At 32.0% G+C, this 27,220-nt stretch overlaps 1 protein-coding gene across 2 annotated transcripts in view; it reads left to right on the top strand.

The window, feature by feature from the left end:
- Window positions 1-23,419, top strand: part of MDGA2 (MAM domain containing glycosylphosphatidylinositol anchor 2) — an 834,858-nt gene extending 811,439 nt beyond the window's left edge. For both annotated transcript variants that reach the window (XM_004055127.5, XM_055362264.2), the window contains exons 15-17: window positions 4,152-4,282; window positions 13,410-13,515; window positions 17,249-23,419. In XM_004055127.5, coding sequence (XP_004055175.2) covers window positions 4,152-4,282; window positions 13,410-13,515; window positions 17,249-17,337 — 326 coding nt within the window. In that variant the 3' untranslated portion in view covers window positions 17,338-23,419. The remainder of the gene's footprint in view (window positions 1-4,151; window positions 4,283-13,409; window positions 13,516-17,248) is intronic.
- Window positions 23,420-27,220: the final 3,801 nt, after the last annotated feature.

Here is a 27,220-nt window from a genome sequence, read left to right as displayed (position 1 = left end):
GGCTATTGCATAATGCCATGAAAAACCTCAAAGTTTTGGCCATTATTCGTGAGATAAGACAGCACTTGTGTCATTTAGCCTTTTTGCCTGTAGTCTTTAAACATAAGAGCTGACTAAAGTCCTCTAAGCTCTAGCACCTGATTTTTGGAGAGTGGTGACCGAAAGATGAGAATTAAGAAACTAAGGAAAAGAAAAAGTTTGAGTTTTGCTTAGCTTCTGCAAACTTATATTCTAGAACTATAGAATTTTAAAAATCCTGTAAAATTGAAAATCCTTGGAGATGATTAAATTTATATGTTTTGGTATCTGATGTCTACTAAAGCATGAACACAGTGTCTCTGGGGATTTAAACTTACTTTTAAGGAGTATTAACACAATCCATCATATTCACTTCAGAGTTTTTTTACTATAATACTATAATGTGCTGAATCAGCTTTGCTGAATCTAACTTCTCTTGAATAGCTTTATTCTATTTCACAAGTTCTAATTTTGTTGACCAAGATGACTTGACATAAGTTTAAATATCTTTTGGCACTGATTTCTCTTTTATAAACTTAAAAACTAGAAACTTCCTGGGAGAAAAGTTCCAAAATCATTTGTTGATTAACACTGCTTTTCTCATCACCTCTAAAATATATCAGTAATAAGTAGTTTGCATTCACTGACTGGGATAATCATATAATTATTACTATATATGTAAAACATTGAAATTATATTTGAAAGATTTATTTCAATCAGTTGTAGTTCCTGTGTCTTTTTCTTATCAAACAAGTAAAATTTGCCTTTTTAAATAACATCTAGCCACAATTGAATACACCTTGTTTAGCCTCTTCTCAAACCTAATAAGAACTCTGGGATAATTTACACCTGGCTTCTTTAAACCTAGGCAAAATATTTTTTTACATATTATGTATTCAACAAACAGAAATAACTCAAGTTTGAATTTATATTACATATGTAAAAAGAAAATGTTAAGAAATATAAACATAATTACAGGCAAACAAAATTCCCTTAGTGAGAAACAATATTCAGTACTGACACAATACCCTATCATTATTGATATAAGAAAGATAAGTCACACATATTAATGTTTTAATAAGTCATATATTTATTAAAATGCATGAATTCTGAAGGACATATAGTGTGCACTATTTTGTTAGCGAACTATAATAGGTCTTAAAAATATTCTTTTAATGTTTTTTAAAAAGTGCATTTCTGGATTGGATGTATTTCCTGTCAATTAAATCAAAATAAAAGGTCATGCAACCCAAGAGAAATAAAACTCTATATGAAAGGGTATAAGAGAAGCCTCAAAAATTGTCTGGTGAAAAATGCCAAAGGATTAATTCTTATTATTCAAGAATGAATAAAGAGGAAGAAAATGGAGAGAGGAAAAACATGAGGTTCTAATGAAGATTCCATAGAATAAAAACTGGCTCACACTGCACATAGTAGAAGAAACATATACTGGTGAAAAAGACTTACTGAATTACTTCAAGTCAAAGTAAAATGTGTGCAGCATATGCTTTATATATTTAACAAAGCATATAAGAATATGAACTTTATGAAAGAATATAAGAGAACAGTGGACCAAGAAAAAGATGGAACTGGATAAAGTCTAGATATAAAGGAGAATTCTGTGAGGTCACAAAAGAGTGATACACTTTAAATAGTATAATAGCAGAATAAAGATGACATTAGAAACAAAACAAGAGAAAAAAACCATATGCTATGGAAATTAAAGTCAGTTCTGTGGAAGACGAGTTTGAGATTCTTTCTTACCCTGAAGAGGAAAAATGATAGAAGGTAATTTTGAAGCAAAAAGTGAAAATGCAACACTGAAAGATAAAACCAAAAAAGAAAACTGGAGAACCATAAGGATAAACATACATGAATTATTCCAAAATAAAATACTATCAAATTGATTCAGCCTTATAATAAAAAGTCAATGGTCTATTATAAAGTACATTTTATTCCTGTAATATACGATTAGTTCAACATTATGGAATGCATTAATATAACCTAACACATCAATAGAGGAATAGAGAAACCTTAGTTGAATATCTTTATATAATAATAAATGTAGTGCTGATTATATGAGAAATAATATATGGTTTACATACTTTAATTCTCACTAAAAACTTATGCTAGTTATCATCATTTAGTTATCATTTGCCTGATGAGGAAGTTGAGGGAACAAGAGATTAAGAGATGAAGGCAGAGTCATCCAGCTGTGATATAAAGAATGCAGTTTTTGCTTAAAACATGGATACGCATATTTATATACTTCTATTATATGCATACATGTGGTCTTATGTGTAAATAATTAAAGAAAATTTCTTTAAAAAGTTGAAGGATAAGCTACTCTATATCATATAACGATACATGAGCAGGTAAATATTTTTTAAAGGCTAAAGCAACATACACCAAAATGTTAAGAAGGCTACCCTCTGAGTGATTTAATGATAATGTTATATTGTCTTTTCTGTTCATTAGAATTTATGTAGCATATGCATATAAATAAGTTTATATACTACATTATATGGAAAGTTTATATGTATATTGTGAAGTGTATATATTAACATATTACTAATTTATATCATTATCTGTTATCAAAATGAGATCATCTTAAGGCTAAGGAGTAGTAAATGATATCAGATAAGTCCTGTTGCCCTAAACAAGCATAAAAATGGGCAAAATATATTAGAAACCATTTTTTAGAGAATAGACCAAAAAACAGGGTAGGACTGCAATGGATGAGAAAAGAGAAACTAATGGAGTGATCTCCATGACAGTCAAGTTATCTGCCTGAGGAAAATTTCCTGACCTTGCCACAGATCCCAGAAATTCAAGCAGAATATGAAGATCCCACTCAGTCAGGAAACAAAGATTAGTGTACTGTACAATTGATGTCATTGGAATCTGTGGGTCAGGGTAACAGAAAGAAAAGAAATATGCAGGGTTGAATCCAGAAGTCTGTATGGGGTTCCCTCATGACTATTTGCTGAAGGCTAGACTGTACATGTAGAAAACTAGAAAAACCAAGACTTATAATACAGCAACCTTTGTGGGACTGACAGCACAACAAAGATGGGGAGAGCAAGGAGACCTGAGAGGAGAGCAGCATGGAATATTGAAGTCTCAGCCATGAAACTTCATGAGAGTGTAGAGATCTCATAAAACCCCTGGCAGCACAATGAAACCAGAAAGGCTAGAATCATACCTGGGAGAAAGGCCTTCTCTAGACATTCTCTAAAACAGCCTAAATGCAAGCCCCAATAAGATTCATAGGTAAGACAGATTTAGAGATTGAGTCCCATAAAGTTAGAGAATTTAGGGCAACAATTTTGGCTTTTCACAGATCTGCATTAGTAGTGGAAAACCAAGCCTATACAAGTTCAGCATGGTCAATTTATAACTGAACATTTTGCTATAACAGGAGCCAATAGCCTTCTGAGAAAGATTACAGCTGAAGAGTCTCTATAATGTTCTATCTACAATGCCCATTACTCACTGAAAGTCACTAGATATACAAATAAATAGAATATATGATTCATAGCCATAAAAAGTTAACATCAGTTCGTAGAAACCAAACTTAAGAAAGTTAGACTTTGGACTTAGCAGATAGAGGCTTTAAAGAAGGTATTATAGGCCAGGCATGGTGGCTCACGCCTGTAATCCCAGCACTTTGAGAGGCCAAGGCTGGTGGATCACGAGGTCGGGAGATCGAGACCATTCTGGCTAACACGGTGAAACCCCATCTCTACTAACAATACAAAAAAGCATCTCTATCTCTCATGGCCTTCTTTCCTGTATCAAATCTCCCTCTGCCTCTGTTTTATAAAGCTATATGTAATTGCATTTAGGACTCACCCTAATAATCTAGAATAATCTCCCCGCTGCAAAATCCTTAAATCCCTTTTGCAATATCAGGCAACATGCACATGTTCTAGGGAATTAGGACACGGTTACTTTTGGATCAAATGTCAAATGTCATAAGAGCAAGATAGGAAATGAGAGGAGAAGAGAGGACAAGACACTAGAGTGTTCTGTAAAATTTCAGTTTAAAAAGTTTACAAGTGTTTGGTCAAGGAAAAACAAATTTGAGGTGAAAATGAATATGCAAAATAAAGTTTTATTGTCATTTTTAGGTGTCTTAAATGTTTATCTACGTTTGAAAGGGCAAACAACAATAGAGAATCCACTGTGGTCTTCAAGTGGGAATAAAGGACAAAGATGGAATGAGGCTCATGTTAATATATACCCAATTACTTCATTTCAGGTAAGAAAAGTAGTTTTGGCTAATTAATTGCTGTAAATGAGCATAACATTAAAGGTGGATCTTGAGCAAATATTAAAATATGAATATTCAGAAATTCCACGATATAAGCATCACAAAAATTATATGATTAGGTTTTGCTTTAGTTCTAAAAGCTGTTTTATAAAGATAAATGTGCTTTTCCTTTATTCATTAATACTCATCAAGTAATTGGTTTGAATAATAGTTTATCAAAATTTAAATGATTTGCCTGGAAAAAATGTAATCCATTTCCATAAAATCACATGCTTATGTTTTACTCCCTGAAAAAAAAATTATTATAAGTTTCTATAATAATGGAACTTGGTAATCAATTCTCAATCTGTTTGAATTTTTCTTGATTAAATTTTATATACTTATAACAAAAAGTTCCTTCTGATTTAATGCCATATCAGTAATTGATCAGTGATTATTAAAATTAAGATGACTTTAAATAAGTTATTTTTCTTTGTTTCTATATAGAAAAGAAGTAAAGCTTAGAGAGTTAGCTAAGAGAGTTACCAGTAAAGATATAGAAATTGTAAAGACTGCCACACTGGCCATGATAGCTAGAGACAACAGATCATTAAACTATTTCAATGGAGTTAATATACTGTTTAATGATTTTAATGTGTATAAACATATATACATATATAAATATATATATACATATCCAAATATTTTTATATTTTAAAAATATGGTAAAATATCTTCAAAGTCTATGACATATATCTTCTACAGCTCTATGCCTTATTTCAAAAGAATTCAGATCTATTGCATGACATTATATTTATAGCATTGAATCTACTAGTGATTTTTTTTATGCATTTCATGGCATATGTTGTAAGGGTATAGAAAATTGTGCCAGTTTTTAATTGGTGGAATGACCTTTTCTTGTAATCTAATCTATAAATTCTAATTGCTTTGGAGATTGCACTTCTAAATCAAACCAGGATGATAAAAATACATAGTCATTCACAATGATAAAGAATCAGAGAGTAAGACTAATTATATACAGATATTTAAAAGATTTATTCCCATATGATTCTGAAAAATAAAAGAATCATTTTGTTCCTATGAAGAACAATACAATTGTGAAAATGAATGACAACATATCATCAAACTAAATTAAACTGGGAAGACAGGATTCCAAAGTATTACTGATAGAAGTAACCTTAATATTAAAATGTATATACTGATATTGTCATTAAAAAGCAATTTTTTTCTAAAAAGTTGATATTATTCTAGATATACTTTCACTTTCCACATGACTGCCTCTCCAACACAAAATTCCAGCAAAGTTCACAATAAACAAAAATACCAAGGTCATAATATACCACACATTTTTTGAAAGATTTCCACTGATTATAGCATCCTTGTTGTTTTTTTTTTAGAACTTTTCAGATATTGTACCATACTCTTCTTGTTTGCATTGTTTCCAGGAATAAATCTGTGGATAGCCTTAAGTTTATTCTTCTGTATGTAATGTGACTTTTTCTCTGTTTGCTTTTAAGATTTTCCTTATCATTTGTATTTATAAATTGTGTTGTGATGTGCTTTGATATATTTTTCTTCCTTCTGTATGTGCTTTGTGTTCACTGAATTTCTTGGATCTGTGGATTTATAGTTTTCATAAAATTTGAGGTTTTTCTCCTCTTCTCCTTTGAAGATTTCAATCACACATACATAAAATTGCTTGAAAGTGTCACACAACTCATTAAGGCATTTTCATTTTTTTCTATTTATGTTTAATTTGTGATAGTTTTTATTAATGTCTTCACATTCAACAATAGTTTCTTCTGCAATGTCTAATTTACTTTTAGTTTTATTCAGTGTATTTTTCATCCAAGTCATTGGATTCTTCATCTCTGTAAGTTCAATTTGAATCTTTTATAAAATATTTGTATGTCTTTAGTTAATATTTTGAATATATGAAATCCAGTTATAATAACCATTTTAAATCATTATCTGCTATTGCTAATATCTGTATAAGTTCTTGGTTGGCTTCAGTTGATTGATTTTTCTTCTCATAATGGATCAGTGTTTTCGTTATTTTTTTTACAAGTCTGGTAATTTGATTGGGTACCAGACATTGTGACTGTTACCTTGATAGGTGCTGCATATTTTTGTATTCTTATAAGTATTCTTGAGCTTTTTCAGGGAAGATAGTTGAGTTACTTCAGAAGAGTTTGATTATTTTAGGTGTTGCTTTTAAGATTTCTTAGGCGAGACTAGAGTAATGTTTGGTATAGGGCTAATTATTTTTCATGATGGAGGCAAGACTACTCTGAGTCGTCTACCAAATGTCCCATTTATTATGAGGTTTTTCCATGTGGTGGATGGGAACAGTCACCATTCCCAGTCCTGTGAATGCTGGGCACTAGTAACTCAAATTCACCCCTGTTTCCTTCCCAAGTATTGGGTAGATTGCTCATTTCATGTCCTGATCAGTACTCTGCTGAATACTCAAGGGGGACTCTCTGCAGTGCTCTATTTCTCTCTCTCTTTTTCTCTGCCACTGTTTTTCTCTGGTATTCTGCCCTGAACATTCCAGCTTCCCTTGTTTTTTTGAACTCTCATCTCCTCAACTCAGATTTTCTACCAGGTTTCACCTTCTTTTCCTCTACTTGCACCATGGCCTATAAACTTTGTATTGGTCAACAGAATTCACCTTATTTGACTCCCATTTCCCAGGGATCACACTTCTTCATTATCTGATATCTAGTATCCTGAACACTGTGGTTGGCCCAGTTATTTGGTAATTTAAAGTAGAAATATAGCCTTGTTCCTGTTACTCTATGGAAACAAATGGAACAATCTGTATTTGTAAACAGTTTGAATTGATGCATTTTTAAGCTATTTAAATTACCAGTGGAAAATAAAGATAGATAAAATCATCGTTTCATTTTGATCGATGCTCTTTCATTTCCCAACATATTTCTAGGTCTATTGGCTAAGGACTTTATTTCATTAATCTTAATTGTTCAAGGAAACATGAAACATAACTAAATAATCCCATGCCACTTTCGTTGTTTTTGTCTCGTTTCATTTTAGAGAAATTTGTTTTGAATTGTTTTATACAAAATATTTTTTTTACCCAAAAATCTTTTATAACTTGTCAAACTTCTCAAAAATACTTTCTTTGGTATGTAATGTCTTCTAGGAACTCCTGATAACAACAATGATACCAATATATTACTATATAAATTAAGTTTTGAGAAGTTTTAATATTACTCAAATGTAACTTTCTGGTATTTGAGGATGTATTTACTTCAAGTGGAAGGCACAACTTTTACCTCTTGAAATTTTACACAGAATATAAGTGACTTTGAGTCTCTTTCACTAGCATTTACACTGTTTTATTTGTTTTGAGTTGCATGACTTTAAATTAATTTGATCCATAAATCCTTTATAAAATTACTTGGACAGTCCTTTGAGTGTGTCCAATTAGTTTGCTTAGCTGAAAATACAATTATTGCTTAGTACTTTTCAAGACAAGTAGAAGTTTTATTCTATTGAAATTTATGTTGGGTTCATTTACTAGAATTAACTTAGCATGATCAGTGCTTGGGATGAAAATAGATTTTGCTACACTGGGAAAAATTAGGGCAACAATTCCAAAGAAGCAAAATGGATATATTCTTATAATGTCAATTAATTTTACATCACATACCAGGGAAACTATTTAACCATCCCCTTTTAATGCTTTACTTCTTTCATAGTATATTCCAAATGTTTTCCAGGGGTAAAGTATACAACTAGATTGTGAGACACAAGATGCTCTTTACATTTTCTTAGTTTAAGAGAAAGGGATTCTGGAAATCTCCTGCTCTTACATATTCATTTAAAGACTTAGAAACAGGTTTTGAGAAATTTTTGAGAAAATTAAGATACAAATGCTTAACACTGTAACAGGGACTGGAAAAGAGACTATACTGCTCTCCTTACATCATGCTGCCTTATGTTCCAACTAAGAATAATAATAAGCTAGAAAATATTGTCCTCATTAGTAGACATTACATGCTCATGTAGCATATCTGGCATTCTAAGCCACATTCCAGGGCAATTATATGGACACAATGGTGGCTCTTGACTTAACCATTGAAAACATTTACCAATTGCAGCTCACAATTTGATGCATTTCTTTGTCTTTGCCAACAGTCGACTCTCATGTTATTATTTAATATTAGAAATGTGGACAACTAATTGACATTTGTCCCACAAGATGAACTGGCAGAGTATTGTTAAGTTAAACTCACTGTTCATATTTGGGTAGTTTCCCCAGGGAAAAAACCAAGGTTACCCACTATGTCTATTATGCTGTCTCTCTTCAAATTTGTTTTGTAATGGTTGAGGATAGTTCAATTATTTGCTAAACCAGTGATAAAATAAAGATAACATTATTAATGCTAATGGTTATTTTTAAATATATTTATATCCTGAAGTTTTTCAAAGTGACATATACTGTCAATTTTCAAACTGCAGTCTTAGGGTTTTGCATTTGCCTTAGCAGTAATGATTAGAAGTGATTTGCCTTTTGTCAGGAAGAAACTATGTTGTAAATATTTGCAGAAGTCACCATTAACAATGAAGGCAAATCATCAGAAGTGCATTGTATTATTTAATTCCCCCATCTACTTTTACACATTCGTGATTCATGTAGCTCTTCTTTTCTTGCTGAGAAATTACATTTGACACATACTTTTATAGCATCATCTATATCTTTATTTTGACATCTATATTTGTATGTTTTAAAGCATTATAATGTGTGTAAGAAACTGTCAACTAATGAAACAATTTTGTGAGGTACAATTCTATTACAGAAATCCACATTAATTTTTTAGAATTCCCGTTTGAATTTACTTACCAAAAGTTAATTTTCTGATTAAGCAATATTTTTTGTATGTTACGGTTGCGGAGTTGCATGAACACACTGTGAAAACATTTCAGTTTTAAACTTGTCATTTCAATTAAGGGAAATAATTTTAAATAATAGTGCTATTGTGCGGGAGGAACAGGTTTTGCATAATTTTATCCCTCTTTTAGGAGACCTAAACTTTCACATTTTCTCCATGGGTACCTAGATGCTGTTAGTTCCTTCTTCAAGTTAGTTAAACCAAATGCATTTCAGAAGTACTGAAGAGGAAACGAAAATGGTTTTATCTCTGTAATGTAATAGTAGTCAAAATAATGATGGAAATTCATAAAAATATGACAATTTAACTCTTTAAACTAGAGAGTCTTAATTCTCGAGATAAATATAATTAAGATTTTTTGTTGTGTAAAGATCACATCTTCTATGGCTAAATACATCATATTTTAATGCACTTATAATTTCTCATCTGTGTATTCTAGAAAACGTCAGCAAAGATTTATTTTTACAAATGCTTAAAAGTTTGGCTAAGGCACATTACTTAAATTTAATATCTGCACTTTATATTTGTCTAATCTAACTCACACAGAAACCATGTCAAGTAAAACATGCTCTCTCTAGATCTTTGTCTAGTAGTCATTTATGAATCTGTTTGAATCTATAAAATTTAATTAAAGTAATTCAGAAATATAATTGTAGTCAACAGCTCAGAGCATAAATAAAACCATGCAATAAATATTTATTGGTGAAATTCAACCAGTTAAAAAATAATCTACATCTTCGTAATAGCAAAACTGTGGAAGTTAAAAGGAAACAAATAAACATGCTACACAGGACCTTTCTTTTCCTTTCTGTTCAAAAAGGTCCTTGTGGAAGACTGCAGATTTCTCTGGCCTATTAAAATAGATTCTTTATCATCACAAGATTACAAATAAATATTAAAAATACAAATTATGACTGTACTAAGAGTTTTATTGCTAGAAATTATCTTTATCATACCAATAAATAACTAATTAGATTTATTTACACAAAATGTCTAAAATTCCTGCTATGCTTAAAGAAATTACCTTGCTTTATCAATGACAAAATGTAGTATCAATAATTGTAAATGTAAATATAAATAATATATTTGCAAATCAGCCTACTTTTTTTACTGTACCACTTCATTCATTCGGTATCACCAAGGCGTGAAATATTCATATAAGGTAATGTTCTAAGTATAGGAAGCCCTCTGGACACGTGACGCTTTGATTTTTGTTGATTGCTATTTTTGTTGTTCAGCAAACCACAGACTTAGAGTCAACATATTGCCAGTAGGTGGGTAGCACACATATTAAATTACATTAGTCAATCTGCTTCCTGATGTTTACTACAGATGGTTTCCCGACACATTCTCTCAATCTGACTACAAAAGGGTCTGTCTTTCACAATTTCACTGCTCTGGGACTTTTTTTTTTTTTTTTTTAGCACAAGCCTAGGTCCAATCTTTTGATTTTGATCAAGCTGCACAGGGAGGCAGGAGGACAGGATGAAAAAGAAAATTAATAGAAAAAGGAGGATTGTTTAATCCTTTAAAGGCAGTAGCAGGAGAAGTTTTGAAATGCTTTGAGTAATGGCAGGATCATTGTAATTAAACTATGGCTTTCCCAGGACAGCAGCTTTGAAAAGTTCAGAAATGACTTTGACGACATGTATGTTTAGTTTTGATTTTTAAAGAAATCTCACCATTTTATATGACTCCCATCTGGAAGTAACAAGAACTTACTAAGTGAAAGCAATTGTGTACTTTGAATAACAAAAAGTGTATTTTCTTCAAACTTTTTACCTTTACATAGCTAAGGTAGGAAATCCATGTACTGCCATTTTGTTTTGGCTTCAGTGATACAGAACATTGTGGATGTTTTTCAAACATCCTTCCTAATAAAAGGATTTTGACTTCAGCTTTATCTGTGTAAATTTCAAGTGCTAGCAGGTGCAGAGCATTTTAACCCACCTTTATTAGACTCTTCACCACATCTCACTTCCCCACATAAAGCCCATGGGAATGCAAACCCCTTATCTTTGCTATGGCTACATTGTAAACCCTGTATTGCACTCTACAAGCAGTATTTAATATTAACTATTGATTTACTCTAACATTGACTCTCTATCAGGTAAGGGACACATATCAAAGAGGGAAAATATACCCCAAGACTTAAAAACCTACCTTTTGGAAAAAGGAAAATATTTTCTCACAGGTAGTTTGCTCATACGGGCAATTTGTAAAGACCTTAAAGAACAATGTGCTTTAAATAAGTATGAATAATAATTATTTGAAACGTAGTCACCTCAGCCTTGTTCATAATAGGAGACAATAGTTTTAATGTCTAACAATGACTATAGGGTACTGGTTAAATAAATTACATCCATAATGTGGAATATTCTGCACCTTAAAATGACTTCCTTTTCTTCATATTCAATTCTCTCAAATGTTCATACCGTTCATTTTTTTCTAAATCCTTTCTCATAGACCGTTTAAATAAAGGACTGTTAAAAAGTCTTCTGAGACTTTTTAAAGCCACTTCCCAGTTACCTTTCCAGCCACCATCCTATCTCAAATGGAAGTCCATTTCCAAGCAGCCAAAATAATACTTCATTGTAAATTCTATCTGAGGACTGAGAATTTGCTAAACTCTAACTTGGTTCTAAATATTTGAACTACAGCTGCCATTTTGTTTTGGCTTCAGTGAAACAGACCGTTTTAAATGTTTTTCAAAGAGATGGCTTTGGAGAATCTTTAAGAACATGCTTATCTTAACATAGATAAGCAGGAAACTCCATATTTATCATATCTGTATATCAGTAAGAACTCAAATTTTTCTCTGCTATCAAATCATGAAAATTATTATTTGTTTGATGAACTACATTTAAGTGAAGGACAGGGTCTCAATACAAAAGTTGACAACTGATGTCTCTGCTTACTACCTGGAGATTCCCACTGATAATATTATGAGAGCATATCAAAGAACATTGGATAAATTTCTCAAAAGTAGCCTAAGTGCTCTCAAAATCATCATAATTAAGCTATGGCTTTCCCAGGACAGCAGCTTTGAAAAGTTCAGAAATGACTCTGATTTGCCTTTGAGGAGATGTTTTCAAACAAAAACAAAAACAAAAACTTTGGCATTGATAAAAATAAACATTGTCAGATTTGTTGTGATGACATAAGTCCAGAAATGTTATTAATAAAGCACATTACCAGATTGATGTTAGAAACAGCTCTTTATTAAACTATTCTTCGGAATGACCAAAGTAGATATTTCCTTTTAACATGTAAATATTTTTCTAGAACTGTACACCCACCACTAAATGCATGAATTGCCTTACAGTATCAAAAAGATTAAAAAGTTTTGCTGAAAGCAAGGAATAATTTGGGAGTCATAAAGAAATTCTAAAAGAGTCCTGTTTCTGTAAAAATAAAAAATATATAAATTTGCTAATTGTGCTTCTATTGTCATTGTTTTAAGTATTTAATAATAAAGCATTCTGATTGTACTCATTTATTCTTTCAATATTCATGCACTGAGCCTCAGTGACCACCATTGTTATAGACACCATAAATTCAAAGGTATACCATGAGATATTCAACATAAATAGACTGATAAATATCTTCAAGTTTAAAAAAATGGAATATCAGCAGTGAAATCATGGAGGTAAATTATAAAGTCAACATGGGAATATGACGAACCTATTCAATCTATTTGTGAGAAATCAATGTCAGAGATAGAAAAACTTTGTTCCGGGCTTCAATATATATATTACTGTTGTAAAGAATTCAGAATTGATTCATCCTTTAAAATATTTCTAGAAAACTAATGTTATGAGTTATGTTCAGATAAAACCAGAAAGAATCTATTTCAGAGAAAGACTTTTCAAATAAAACATTTTTTCTTATCCTTAAAAATTAAAAGAGGATGTGTAGTCATTGTTTTTTTTATTGTATTATTTAATTAAATTTAGTTTTGCTTTAAAATCGACACAGAGCTTTTGATGTGAAAAACTAATACAATGCAAGGAAGATTCAATTACTGGTTTTGGGAGGAAAGTTTATGTTTTCTACAAGTTTTAATTTTGAAAGCCATCAAATATAAAAGATGCCAGGATTACTGACAAGTTTATTTTTGTCACCTTGATTTCTCAAGAGAAATTGATCTGCAAATCAAAGCTCCACATTTAGGTTTGTTTCATTCATATTTGTAGCTCATTTTTGAAGGTATCCGAGGTCCTGGAATAGAAGGTGACATTGCTATTGATGATGTATCAATTGCAGAAGGAGAATGTGCAAAACAAGACCTAGCAACTAAGAGTAAGTATCTTTGCTTGAGATTGGTTTGTTGTAACGTTAAAGTAACATTACTATTAAATTAACATTTAATTTAATTAATTTTAAAAACGGAGTTATTTTAGTCGGTTTATTTAGAAATTTCTTATATCTAATACCCTAAAGTTTGTTCAGTTATTTTTAAAGTATTAAATTCAGTTGTAGACATATTTGGCCTAAGATAAAATAGAAGTGAGATTTTGATTTAGATCTACATAAGGCAAGTACGCTTTGATTTTTAATTAAGATTTTAAAACACTTTGATATTATTTGTTTTAGAAGATTTAAAAACTTGTATTAAAATATTTGATGAACCCATATACATAGCACATATTTACAATGTAAATTGTATTAGTCAATCTTCATACTGCTATAAAGAACTGCCCAACACTGGGTGATTTATAAAAGAAAGAGATTTAATTGACTCACAGTTCAGCAAGGCTGGGAGGCCTAAGGAAACTCACAATCATGGCGGAAGGTGAAGGGGAAGCAGAGTACCTTCTTCACAAGGCAGCAAGGAGAATTGCTGAGAGAAGGGGGAAGTGCCCCTTATGAAATCATCAGATTGGCCGGGCGCGGTGGCTCACGCCTGTAATCCCAGCACTTTGGGAGGCCGAGGCGCATGGATCACAAGGTCGGGAGATCAAGACCATCCTGGCTAAGACGGTGAATCCCCGTCTCTATTTAAAAATACAAAGAAAAAATATTAGCCGGGCGTGTAGTCCCCGTAGTCCCAGCTACTCGGGAGGCCGAGGCAGGAGATTGGCGTGAACGCGGGAGGCGGAGCTTGCAGTGAGCCAAGATCACGCCACTGCACTCCAGCCTGGGCGACAGAGCAAGAGTCCGTCTCAAAAACATAATAATAATAATAATAAAATCATCAGATCTAGTGAAAACTCACTTTCATGAAAAGAGCATAGGGGAAGCGCCCCCATGATTCAGTTACCTCCACCTGGTCTCTCACTTGAAACATGGGGATTATGCGGATTATATTTCAAGATGAGATTTGGTCTCTCCCTTGAAACATGGGGATTATGTGGATTATATTTCAAGATGAGATTTGTGTGAGGACACAAAGCCTTACCATGTCAGCATAGATGCTTTTATTCGCCCAGTTTGTGAATATAGTGAATATATTTCCTGATTTAGCCAATTTTTTTTTCTTTTTTTTGAGACGGAGTTTTGCTCTTGTTGCCCAGGCTGGAGTGCAACAGTGCAATCTCTGCTCACTGCAATCTCCGCCTCCCGGGTTCAAGTGATTCTCTTGCCTCAGCCTCCTGAGTAGGTGGGATTACAGACTCGCGGCACCACACCCTGCTAATTTTTTGTATTTTTAGTAGAGACGCGGTTTCACCATGTTGGCCAGGCTGGTCTCGAACTCCCGACCTCAGGTGGTCCACCTGCCTCGGCCTCCCAAACTGCTGGGATTACAGGCGTGAGCCACTGTGCCTGGCCTTTTGCCAGCCATTTTAACAGATTCAGCATTGTAAAGAGCCTAAATACATATATTAAGTAATGAAGTAGACCTAATATTTATGGTCTAATCTCCTATCTGCACCACAAGCTTGTTTAATAATTTGATTTTCACTTTATACCCTTTTTTGAATATTATGGTTTAATGATATATTTAATTTTTTTGTCACAGGTCCATTTTATAATAGAAGAGATATAAATAAAACACGATGAATAATGCACAAAGATTTAGAATTATGTATTTAGCTGCTTCTTAAAATCCTCATCTCCATATTTCACATTCGAAGCTATGAAATCTAAAATCATTCCTGTTAAAAATGACTGCAATTGAAGGATTATCTTAGACTCATCTGGAATCTTTTATTTTGTGGTCATATATAGGGAAAGTAATCAAACTAAATTTACACAAATTACTCATCAATTATTTAGCACATACAAAAGCATGAAAATCTATGTTGTATAAATCTAGAGCAAATCAGAGTCTTTGGTAATTTTCTATATTTAGTGAGAAACTATACCAGTCTAGATGCTGAAAGTTGAATGTGTACAATTGTCTACTGATTACTCATATGAACTGAATTGACTCAATTCTTAAGTATTGTCAAAAGACAAAAACTAAGATTTTTATATAACAATGAGCCATTTTGCCCATTGTTATATAAAATGAAAATATATTAAAAAGTCATATACTTAGTATTTCAAATAACATATTTAGTAAAAATGTATCCTTGTGTCTGTCTAGTTCTGCTTTAGAAAACCAGTAGCTATACTCTAAAGAAGAGTTTTTCTAATGCACAGGAAAACATGTATTCTCCTCAAAGGAGAATAGGATTTCTTTTGAATTTCATAGTATGACTGAGTGGCAGTAACATTTTATTAATTGAAGGCAGTTACAACTATATACAGAAATTTTACATTTTCATAATGTAAGCACAAATATTATAAATAAATTCAATAAATTGAATTAAACTTTTCAAAGGAAGAAAGCAAAGGAAATTATTTACTCCCTAGTGCAGAAAGAAAGCATAACTGATAAAACTAGCCACAATAAATGCCTGTGAAAGCCCATAGGGACTTCATTACTGTACAAGTTCTATTACAATATAACATTTTTATAGTTTTTTTCTCTTAAACTAACAAATCCAAGAAATGTGTGGCAGTTTTAAATATGAAAATACCCCCTATATGTATTGGGTGTATTTATATTTAAACTCTATAAATTAGGGGAAATAAATAATCTTAATTGAACACAAATAATCTATTTGGCATCAGAAAGTTTTCTGTTACATTTGTGTCATTTAATTACCATTTATTAAGTTCATTTTATGACTAGCATTTGATTGATTGATGATTATTAAATGAATATTATATTCTAAGTACAGACCAGCCTGAAGGCTGAAAGCCTTTTCCTGATTCCTCAGGCTGCCAATTCTTTCCAGGCAATAAATGGAACTATGGTCCACACCATGCAGATACAAGATTGTATGTCTCAATTTTCAAACTCAATTCTCCCCTGGATACAAGCCACTTTGCAACTTTAGCTAGGTTAATGAATTATACTTGTGTTATCCCTCCACGGTAAGGCATGCATTCTAAGAGGCATCAACTGGACACCAGGTTTTAACAGAAATCCCAATTACAGTAGGACTTTCCAGGCCGATTGGTGGAAGGGATTTTTTAGTTTGAATGGACTTCATCCTGCCTCTAAAAGTTAAAATAAAGAGAAAATGATTTGTATAATTTATAGATAATAGACCGATCTAAACATGGATCATCTACTAGTTGCAATAGTTAATTTCTGTACACATAACCATCCCTTTCTAGTTTTCATTAAGATAGATTTTCTTTCAGTCTTCAAGCTTATCCACTTCAGGAAGCTTGAAAAAAAATCTACTTTTTGAAGTATTCTGATAATTTTCTCCATGTTCCTGCTTTCCTGTGGCTAGCAGAACTCAAGATTGAGCTCAACCACAAACCTATGTGAATATGTTATGAACAAGTTTTCATAGCATATTATATCAATTCAAAATCTGTAAATCTTTTTATCAAGTGCCTTACCATATATTCATTTTCCTTTTCACTTCCCTTAGCAATGAAGCTGATAAATAAAACAAAATAAAAATAAATATTTTCCAGAAATATTTTCCATATACTTGTTTTATTATTCACCAAGGTTGTGTTGGTAGCTACGTGGAATGCTTATTCTTCTTCTTTTTTTGTTTGCATTTATTTTCCTTATCTTTAGATTCCGTTGATGGTGCTGTTGGGATTTTGGTTCATATATGGCTTTTTCCCGTTATCGTCCTCATCTCTATCTTAAGTCCTCGAAGGTGACCTTATCCTGGCAGAGGCTATAAAAGATTCACCAGGCACTGGCATGAAGAAAGAGTCTTTGTAAATGGACATTGAACAAACAAACTACCAAAGATTCCTCCACTGACTACTGACTCAAAAATAAAATAATAAAAACAAATTTTTTTAAGCACTGGGGATAAAAAGACACCATGGAAGTATAACTTATTCCAAACTAAACATAAGAGATAATCTTGACCTGAGTAGAGAAGAGACCTTCAGGTGCTTTTGTGGCTAAAAAGATTACAGCGTCATCTGGTTGGACTCTGGAAAAAAAAAAATGAAAAAAAGAAAAAAAAAAGAGCTATAGAAATCCTTGTCAAAGCACAAAGTCATGGCTGGTTTTGTTTCAAATGAATAGTTTGCTTGTTACCATGGAAACCTAATGGCCTGCCAACAAAAACCTCACTGTAAACAGGGTACGTGAAGAGCTGGCATTTATTTTCCTTTCGAGAAGGTTTTCATAGAGAATTAAATAAATGTAGGCCCTTTTACCTTTGGCTGTTACCCTTCCTTGAAAATAACCCGAACTCAGAATTATTTAAAGCATTCATGTTTCTCCCCACCTTATCCCCATCCCACCTTTATTATTATTATTTTTCTCCCATGGCTAAGCTAGATAACTGTATGCTGTCTCTTTTTGCATGCACTACTATCCAGGATGGTAAACCTGGGCTTACATATTACACAGGCTTATCGGAGTTTGCTTGCGGCCACTTGAACACCCAAACTACGTCATCTGTTCCAATGAAGAAACCAAACCACCATCTTTTATAAATTGCCATGGAAACCAAGTGCCTTCAATGAAACAAGCCTGAATAATTTTCAACTCAGAAGCTTGCACTGCTAAGAGTGGTTTGTGTAAAACTATTTTATAAACAAACTACGGAGCCTAAATGTGCAAATTACAGGCAAGACAACAAAGCCGCTTCTGAAGAAGAAAGGACCGAAGCTGCTGCGTAAGCCCATGCAGACAAGATATTTGTTGTTTAACCTCCTAGACAGCCAGCCATGGCCTTTCGGCTTATTGTCCATTAGAAAATCACTTCCATTGAGACCAGACATGGAGCAACACTTTTTTTCTTCCAGGTTATTAAATGGGTCAACCAGAGCAAAAGGTTATTAAGAATACTTAGTGCAGAAGGTGGTAAAACACAAAAGTGATTTTTTTACTCTAACCTCCATTTGAAATGAAATTGGCCCTAGCTTTAGAGGGAACAAGAAAATGTTTGGGATTGCAGTGCATACTAACTCTACAGTGGAACTGGGCCTGAAAAATCTGGCTTTATTCTAAACTCTGAGGGTAATATGCCTCTGCCCTTTAGTCAGACTCTGTGCAAATTGTGAAATATTATTTTATTATTTTACCAAGGTTATAAAAACACTTTTACAAAAAAACAAAAACCTGTAAAAATGATTTTGAGCTACCTGAGGACAAATCATATCTTTAACCAGCCAGTTTTCCAATGCATTGTAAATTTCACTTAAACCTGTTGGTTATGAAAATTCGAAGATCATTTTCCTTAAATTATCTCAGCTTTTAACTTCATTTAAAAAGACTTTTGTCTAAGAAGAATATTATTATTATATGTTCTTTCAACACCCCAGGATTAAAAAAACTGATTATGCAAGTAATTGGAATATAAGTATTAAATTATAACATTTGCAAATATTAATATAAAAGCACAACAAAATGTAGTGGAAAATGACAAAGCTTGATTTTTTAAAACAATTCTGTAGAAATGTTTGTGCAAATTCAGTAATTCAACTTAAAATATAATTTTACAGCTATGTTCAATAAAGCCTCTTTCCAGGTAAGGTATGACAAGCAGTATGTGTGTTTGTTGAGCAATGTTCACTTATCACTAAAATGAAATTAGTTATACAATTTATTGGTTACCATGGGATAAATCTTCAGTGCTCCACATACCTTAATGTCTGCAGAAAGAAATTTTAATAGGAACTCCCTGATTCACTCCCGTATATTGTAATACATGCAGAAAGCAGTTAAACCTTTGAAGGTAAAATATGAAACATATATGAACCTGGAATTTAATGTCTATTTTCAGTCAGTTCAAAAGGGGGCCAGTTTGAATATTTAGGTAGTGATGGAATTGATCTGAACCAAGTCCTTTAAATTAAATATAATAAACAAATGAGTTTCATAACTTATTTGAATGAATTAGACATCTTAAAATTTTTTCAGAGTTTCACAGTAACCCATATACTTTATCAGACCAAAGAGATTCAAGTACACAATATCTGGGGCATTTCTTTTACGTTTTACAAAATTTCTCTTCACCTTGACTTCCATTTTGTGGCAACTAGCCCCTTTTCTCCACTGTCTCTTATCAGTAGATCACCCTTTTTAATTGATTTTCAGCACTCTCATTCCTGATAATAGCAATGAAAATGTTTTAGATCTAAAAGGACACTCTTAACTCATTGCCTCTCCCTCCCTTGATCTTTAAGTTGATTTCAGTGAGGCTTTTGCAAAAAAATAAAAAATAAAAAAGACTATATTCAGAATATTTGAATATACGTGTGTCCTTTTCAGGTAAACAATCAAATGTCCTATTATCCTAAGTAATCCTGCACAAAGAAGTAACTGTAAGAAAAAGTTTCAATCCTACTACTAAGCATTTATAAAATACTAAAATCTTTCCTACCCTCTCAAACAGTAAGAATACACAATGCTTCAGAAGTTGATGAGAACTGGCTGGTACCACAAATTAATTTTGATTAAATTTTTTAAAAATTGCAGATGAATGTGAAGAACAAAGGGGCAATCAGAAGAAGTGCAAAGCAATCCAACTTATTGAGATGGTAATAAAATGTATATCTCAAGTGGGTTCTGGATCATTCACGTAAACCAACAAACAATTTGAATCAACGTTTTTCACTACAGATCATATGTTCAGTTGCTTTAATTGAAAGTAAATGGATAAAATGCAGAAATTTTAAAAGATTGGGATAAGTGAAATGTAAATTTTGTTAAGTAACCTCTTCTTTAATATTAGTAAAAATAATGAAACTTTTAAAACACTCATTTAGCAACTGCCTTCCTTTTCCTAATATTTTTTGTATTTATTATGAACTGGACTCACCAACGTATTTTTCCTTTTCCATTTTGATAACATATTTAAAGTGTAATTGATGCCAATATTTTTTGTTCTTTTATAGAGAGGCACCAGGCAATGGAGTTTTTAATGTTGTGGAAGAAAGAACATACCATGTAATCTCTTATTGCCAGTAATTGATCCCAATTAATTTGGAGTATTATTCTGTTTCATGAGTTCAAGAATGCTTGTCTCTCTACATGTTAACATCTCTGCAATTGGGCCTATTTTAATTGCAATTGGCAGCATTTCTTTGTAGTGATATATAAAATGCATCATAGATATAATGAAATTCACTAAAGTCACTAACATTGCCAGAAGTGCCAAACAATGCCTAATATTACTACTTTTCAACAAGCCCTAAACTGAGAAGAAAACACCCAACCATATTTTTAAGATTTACATCAAATGCTCATTGACTATGCAGTATTTAAAAATAATGCAATTTTTATTTTGTCCATTTTAAAAATCTGAGTCCTCTCTTAAGTACATCATATACATACCTAGGTACACTCTTTTTTTTTCTTGTTCCTGCTACGTGTTTTTTAATTCCACCGCAAATCACAATATGCTATATATCCCTGTTTAAAATGTTTCCTCCTTCCGTGTTATTCACAGTACTTTGTCACAAGTTTGGCCTCCCATTAACTTTTCTTTAAGAGATTTGAAAGATGCATGGTACACCACAATGTCATGCAATAGGCTAAACTAAAGGTATTTTATTTCACACATATCACAGAATTGACTTCGGCATGGCAATGAATTATGATAATTATAATATTGAGAATTACAACCCAGCTAGTCAGTTACATCATGTAATAGAGTAAAAGCAATTCAATTCTTTTGTATTTTAAAATATGATGAAATACAAATTACAGTTGTATTAACTTTTCACCAAACATGCATTTTTATTTTAAAAACTTTATAATAAACATATATGTCAATAAAATGTGTAACTTGAAGAACAATTAATTCATTTAGTTATGTAATTAAGACTGTATGAACCTGGCTGTGGTGTTTTACATGATCGATTTTTCTTTGCTCTGATTAGTGATTTGAAAGATGGTGATGGAATAATCTGATTTTTATAGACTGATTTCCAAGTATTCTTGTGAATGCCTATTATTTACCACAAAACTTTTTTTTTAATGTGCCTTTCAAAGATCAGGGCCAATCAACAGACATTTAAACTGGAAAATCTTTACCCCAAATTAATTTGCTTCTTGGTTGATGACTACTTTTTACTAATTGTTTCATCTGTGTCTCACCAAAGCAGAAGGTACACTCTTCTTGCAACTGGGTAGTTGATGTCAATGAGGAGTTATTGCATTTTCTGTGAAAACAATAAAATCATAGGGTTCAATCCCAAGCTATTTCCTTTCCTACAATGTTCCCTTTGTGGCTAATCAGTTTATTAGTTTTCTTAGTGCTTATTTTTAAAAAGCAATGTGTGGCATTTTCTACTTCTGTGTAGGAGAAAAGCTACCACAGAATGATCGGAACTTTTTTCAAATCTAATATAAAATGTTCTTTGCCAAATATCCACAGTATTTATCAGTAAACATGTATGTTGTTATTACATAGAAAAAGAAAGACTAAAGACTTGAAATCTGTATGTGAACTATGTCAGTTCTGAATCAATCCATATGTTCATGTCTGCTTAGAAAAAGAAGCGAGGCTTAGAAAGGGAGAAATATTCCATATATTTGTATATGGATGACTTTATTAATATATTAATTTAAAGCTTAATAAATTATGAGTGGTGATATCACTACCCTGAACCTACATTGAATATATTGAAATTAGGGAACTGGAATTCAAAATGTTGAGTAGGGCAGAGGTTAAACTCTGGGTAGAAACTGAAATAGTTTTCTCGAGGAAATATTTACAACTGATTGAATTTAATTTCAATTGTACTAATTTTCCATGAGTTGAGCTAAAGTGTATTCTTATTTTTCAATAAAACAATGGGAAATTCTATAAAATAGGGATTAGCTTGTTAGTTTCAGTTCGTTTTTGTATGGCTCTTAATTGTTGTCCTGGGTTTCCAGGATATCATTTTTATTTCTTGAGTCTTATCAATATATTTAAATGTGTAAGTTTAATCAAATATACATTGTGTTAAATTTATATTGAATATTAGTTTCATTTGAAATCTCAAAGTTTAGTTTTAATTTCATTCCTTTTGGTATTTTCTTCCTGCTAAATAGTTTCAGATAGCTGTATGTTATTTTCCCTTGGATTTTTTTTCAATAAATGAAATTATGTTAAATACTCTATTACTGTTTTGGGGAAATTTCTGCTCTCAATAGCACTTAAGTTAGAAACAAAAAGATATTTAGAAAAGCAATTATGTTTGCAATTTAAGATGAAAATGCCATGATTTCTTTCACTATTGAAAAGCTTTTATAGACTCAACACTGCAGTGAGCACAATTAGCCCATTAAGATATGTGTGGAATTTTACATCCTTTCTAAGGGATTATTTATAAGATTGTGTTAAACAAACAGGCACTAAAATCTTCCTGAATTAAAGTGATTTAAGAATTATAACTCAGTTTAGTAACTCTGGGCTTCTGTATGATATGTGAAATAATTGCGGTTTAATGGTGCTAATGTTATTCAGGAAGATAGTTTTAATCACATATTTCATGGGGACACTAGGCTAAATGTGAGTTTTCTGGGAGAAACAAATAATATTGCTTGACAGTGATTGAATGAACCAAAGTATAAAGGGAATTCTAAAAATTAACTTGCTTATCATTGTTTCCCTACTGACATTTTAGCTTAATTTTATCTTTATTTTTGGTATTATATATCTAAATAAACCTAAGAAATTTTGGAAATGCAGATACAATTAACATTAACAGATTCATTAACAGTGTTCAAAAATCAGCCCCCCAGCTGCCTTCTAACTATGTTTAATTGCTGTTTATTTTTCATTGTATTTTTTAATTGCTATTTTATTTTTTGATTCTATGTTTAATTGCTGTTTATTTTTCATTTCATTGCTGTTTATTTTTCATTTTATTTTATTTTCCTTCTAACTATGTTTAATTGCTGTTTATTTTTCATATGCTATTTTAGTTGAATTAAGGATCTTACCTATATTTGTATTTCCGGTAGTCTTTAGTTGTCTACATACTTGCTTCCCAAATGAAACTGTAACCTCTTCCATCGCAAGGATGTGTCATTCACATCTTCAGTAGTCTTTATTGAACCTAGGTAAATTGTAAGTCATGGTTCTATGGAGACTACTGAATTAATGATTATCGAAATAATTTATGATTTAGAGCCATATTTAGACCAGAACTTACTCAGTTAGCCTAGAAATGAGCAGCAACTTCATCTTTCACTAATGAAATCAATGTAATTTCATAGAAGAGATCTCCTATATATTGAGAAAAAATGAGAAGCCAACTGAAGAAACAGTTTAACCATTTGCAACATAATTTTCTAGCACTTCTTAGTTTTACAGAAAACAATTGTATTTCTTAATAAAAGAGCAAATGTTAATGTTTCTGCAAAGAAAATCATTATATGTTTAAACTAAGGAAAATTAGACAAATTCTGTATATTTTGTGTTAGATATCATAATTATACATGAAAATAATACTAGGGAATCTCTATAGCTAAAATGTATTAAATATAGAATATTATGCTTCATTTTACATCAGTAGGATCATATAAGCTCCAGCTAAATTCAAAATCTTAGCTCCTTTCTAGAGTTTGCTGCAGTATATATTTCTTGGGATCTAAACTTGAAGTGTAGTATACTCAGACATGCAAATATTTTTCAGAGTTGTATGATAATTTGAATTGTAAAACAAAATTTTAAAATTAAGACTATTTTAGGTAATAGTTCATGTAGCAGAAACTAGATTCTTACGAATGGAACAAAATAATAAGAAACAAATTAATTTTCAAAATTGGGAACAGTGTTGAGTAGAGAGGACTGTTAATTTTTATTATTTTAACTTGTTTCTGCTTTGAATTACATTTTTTAATTTTCAAAACTAACACAATTTAACAGGCCGATGAGTCCAAAATATAAGGATGGTATGGTGCTAATATATGGCAGCCAAATAATAATTATTAAGTAAATGAAAAATAAGTACTACAATGTCTGTTGTAAATTTTTAATGAAAGAAACATACATCTTTCTTTTTTCAGATTTTGGTAATATCTTGTACAAGACTGAGATTTTGAATGTATCCAAAAGGCTTTTTCCAATGCAGTCATATCTGGGGGTGCTGGAAGGGTACCCATTCTGAATCAGTCCCCCCACTCTAGAATATGATGCAATTATTCTGCAGTTTGCCATTCAGTTATCCATTCCTTCATCCTTAGTGCTACTTTTTTCCATTTAGTATTCCTTTAAACTACAAATACTTTCATAAGAGAAAGATATTAGTCCCTAATAATATGGGGTACATTTTATCCGATCAAAATCTTCCCAATAACTAGAATAATAGGCTGAGATAACTTACCAGAAAGGACTAGGAAAAAGAAGGAGAAGCATGCTAAAAGAAGATGTATAGGACTTGAAAGACTACATTCATTTCATAATTTTCCTGAGGATAGGTTCAGCTTGCATGCGCAATACAGAAAATGTAGATAGAATGAGAAGAATGTCCAACTGTCAGATATATGCAGTGGATCAAAGAACAGAATTGCAGAGTTTATAGAGCAGAATCATAGACAATGAAGTCACATAGATGGGGACAATATGAATAGATATGGATAATGTAGTTTAAAATGAAATTAGTTAAATGAGTGCTCACATCAGTACAAGAGAGACAAAAGGAAAATTTTGTAATCAAATTCATTTGGTAGAGACATAAAATCTAGAAAGTGAAAATAAAGTGTTCAAATCAAGTAAGTTTGAAAAAGAGTTGCAATAAACACATTTGCAAATGTTTTACTTCATGTTCTTCTTGCTTTCTCTTCTTTCCTTTTCAGTGACTATTTACATCTTGGCTTCTCTGTCCACTTTCTCCTTCCTGTGTTATGTGAAGTCACATAATGTAGGTTAGTTTACAGTAAATTTTACTTTAAGATGTATTTCAACAAGCAAATTCCTGTCTCAGAGTGCTTCTCACACTTTTACTCTAGCACTTTCTCAAGTAATTTTAATCAACTTATGTAATGTTCCTACAACTCAGTTTTTTTCTCCTGTAAAATAGGGATAATAGCAACAGTAATAATATGGTATTTTACAGGATTCATGGGAGGCTCAAATGAGATAATCTGTGAAAAGCACTTAAATAATTTCCTAGAGTATAGCAAGCATTAAAGAGCACTCTTTACTGATATGCTTCCTATTATTAGAGAAAGAAAAAGAAGAATGTTGAAAATCATGATCTCTGTTACAATGCACATGTGCCAAGTTTGGAAATGAGCATCAAGTTATTTCTACTTTCTCTAATAATATTACTTCAAGCCCATGCTTATGCTTACATTCATACACACACAGCATTTACATAATGATTTATCATTTTCAAAGTGTTCTCAAACTCATTATTTTATCTGTTCATGGGTTAGTGACTTACACGTAGTATATGTGATTCTACATATGATGGAAGACTTATGATTTTTTTTCCAGAACCCTGACTCTTACGGCATGTAGAAGGGCACCCTTTCACATGTGACCCAGGAGCAAAAAAAAAAAAAAAAAAAAAAAAAAAAAAAATATATATATATATATATATATATATATATATATATATATATACAGTGCTTAATAAGCAGTGTCCCTTGTATTTTAATACCCAGTGAACCTGCATACATTAACAAATCTAAAGCAACATTATTTTACGTAGCATGAAGAGGAAAAAAAAACCTGTTTTTATCGTGATTACAAGAACCACCAGTTTTAACAGTCAGTCCTATTTCAGAGATGTTAAAGTGTTTTTAAAAATTAAACATTAACTGGTCAGGCATGGTGGCTCACGCCTGTAATCCTAGCTCTTGTGTAATCCTAGCTCTTTGGGAGGTCGAGATAGGTGGATCACCTGAGGTCAGGAGTTCGAGACCAGCCTGGCCAACATGGTGAAACCCCATCTCTACTAAAAATATGAAAATTGGCTTGATGTGGTGGCGCACGCCTGTAGTCCCAGCTACTCAGGAGGCTGAGGCAGGAGAATCGCTTGAACCCAGGAGGCGGAGGTTGCAGTAAGCTGAGACTGTACCATTGCACTCCCCCCTGGGCAACAGAGCAAAAACTCCTTCTCAAAAATAAATAAATAAATAAATAAATAAAAATAAAACATTAAAATGGATAAAATATGGCATCATTTATAATTATTCCAGATATTCCATTTGAATCTCATAGGAAACCTGCTTTGTGTATTAGAATGCAGCCAGATTGGGAATTTAATGTTAATCAAAACCTCCTAGGATGGTTATTGACAATTGAGATTCCAAGGTTTCGGCACCAGAGGTTTACGGTCAATAGAGATGGGGGAAGGGAGAGGGCCTAGGTTTTAAACAAGCTGCTTAAATAATTCTGATGTATATGATCAAAAAATCAGAATTTGGTAAACATTGGTGTAGTGGAAAGAATGTATGTTCAAATCGTGATTTTACCATTAGTAGCTGTGTGACCTTATGTAGATGGTTTAAATTCTCTGTTCCTTAGTGTCCCTTGGACACACCATAGAGCAGTCTGGAACCAGACTGCCTGGATTCTTCCTATACAGTTTCCCTCCATTCCTTCATGTGTAAAAGGAGGTAGTATATTGCCTA

The sequence above is a fragment of the Gorilla gorilla genome, chromosome 15, assembly GCF_029281585.2.
Source record: "Gorilla gorilla gorilla isolate KB3781 chromosome 15, NHGRI_mGorGor1-v2.1_pri, whole genome shotgun sequence".
Classification (NCBI taxonomy): Eukaryota; Metazoa; Chordata; class Mammalia; order Primates; family Hominidae; genus Gorilla; species Gorilla gorilla.
This window is presented reverse-complemented; position numbering and strand designations above follow the sequence as displayed.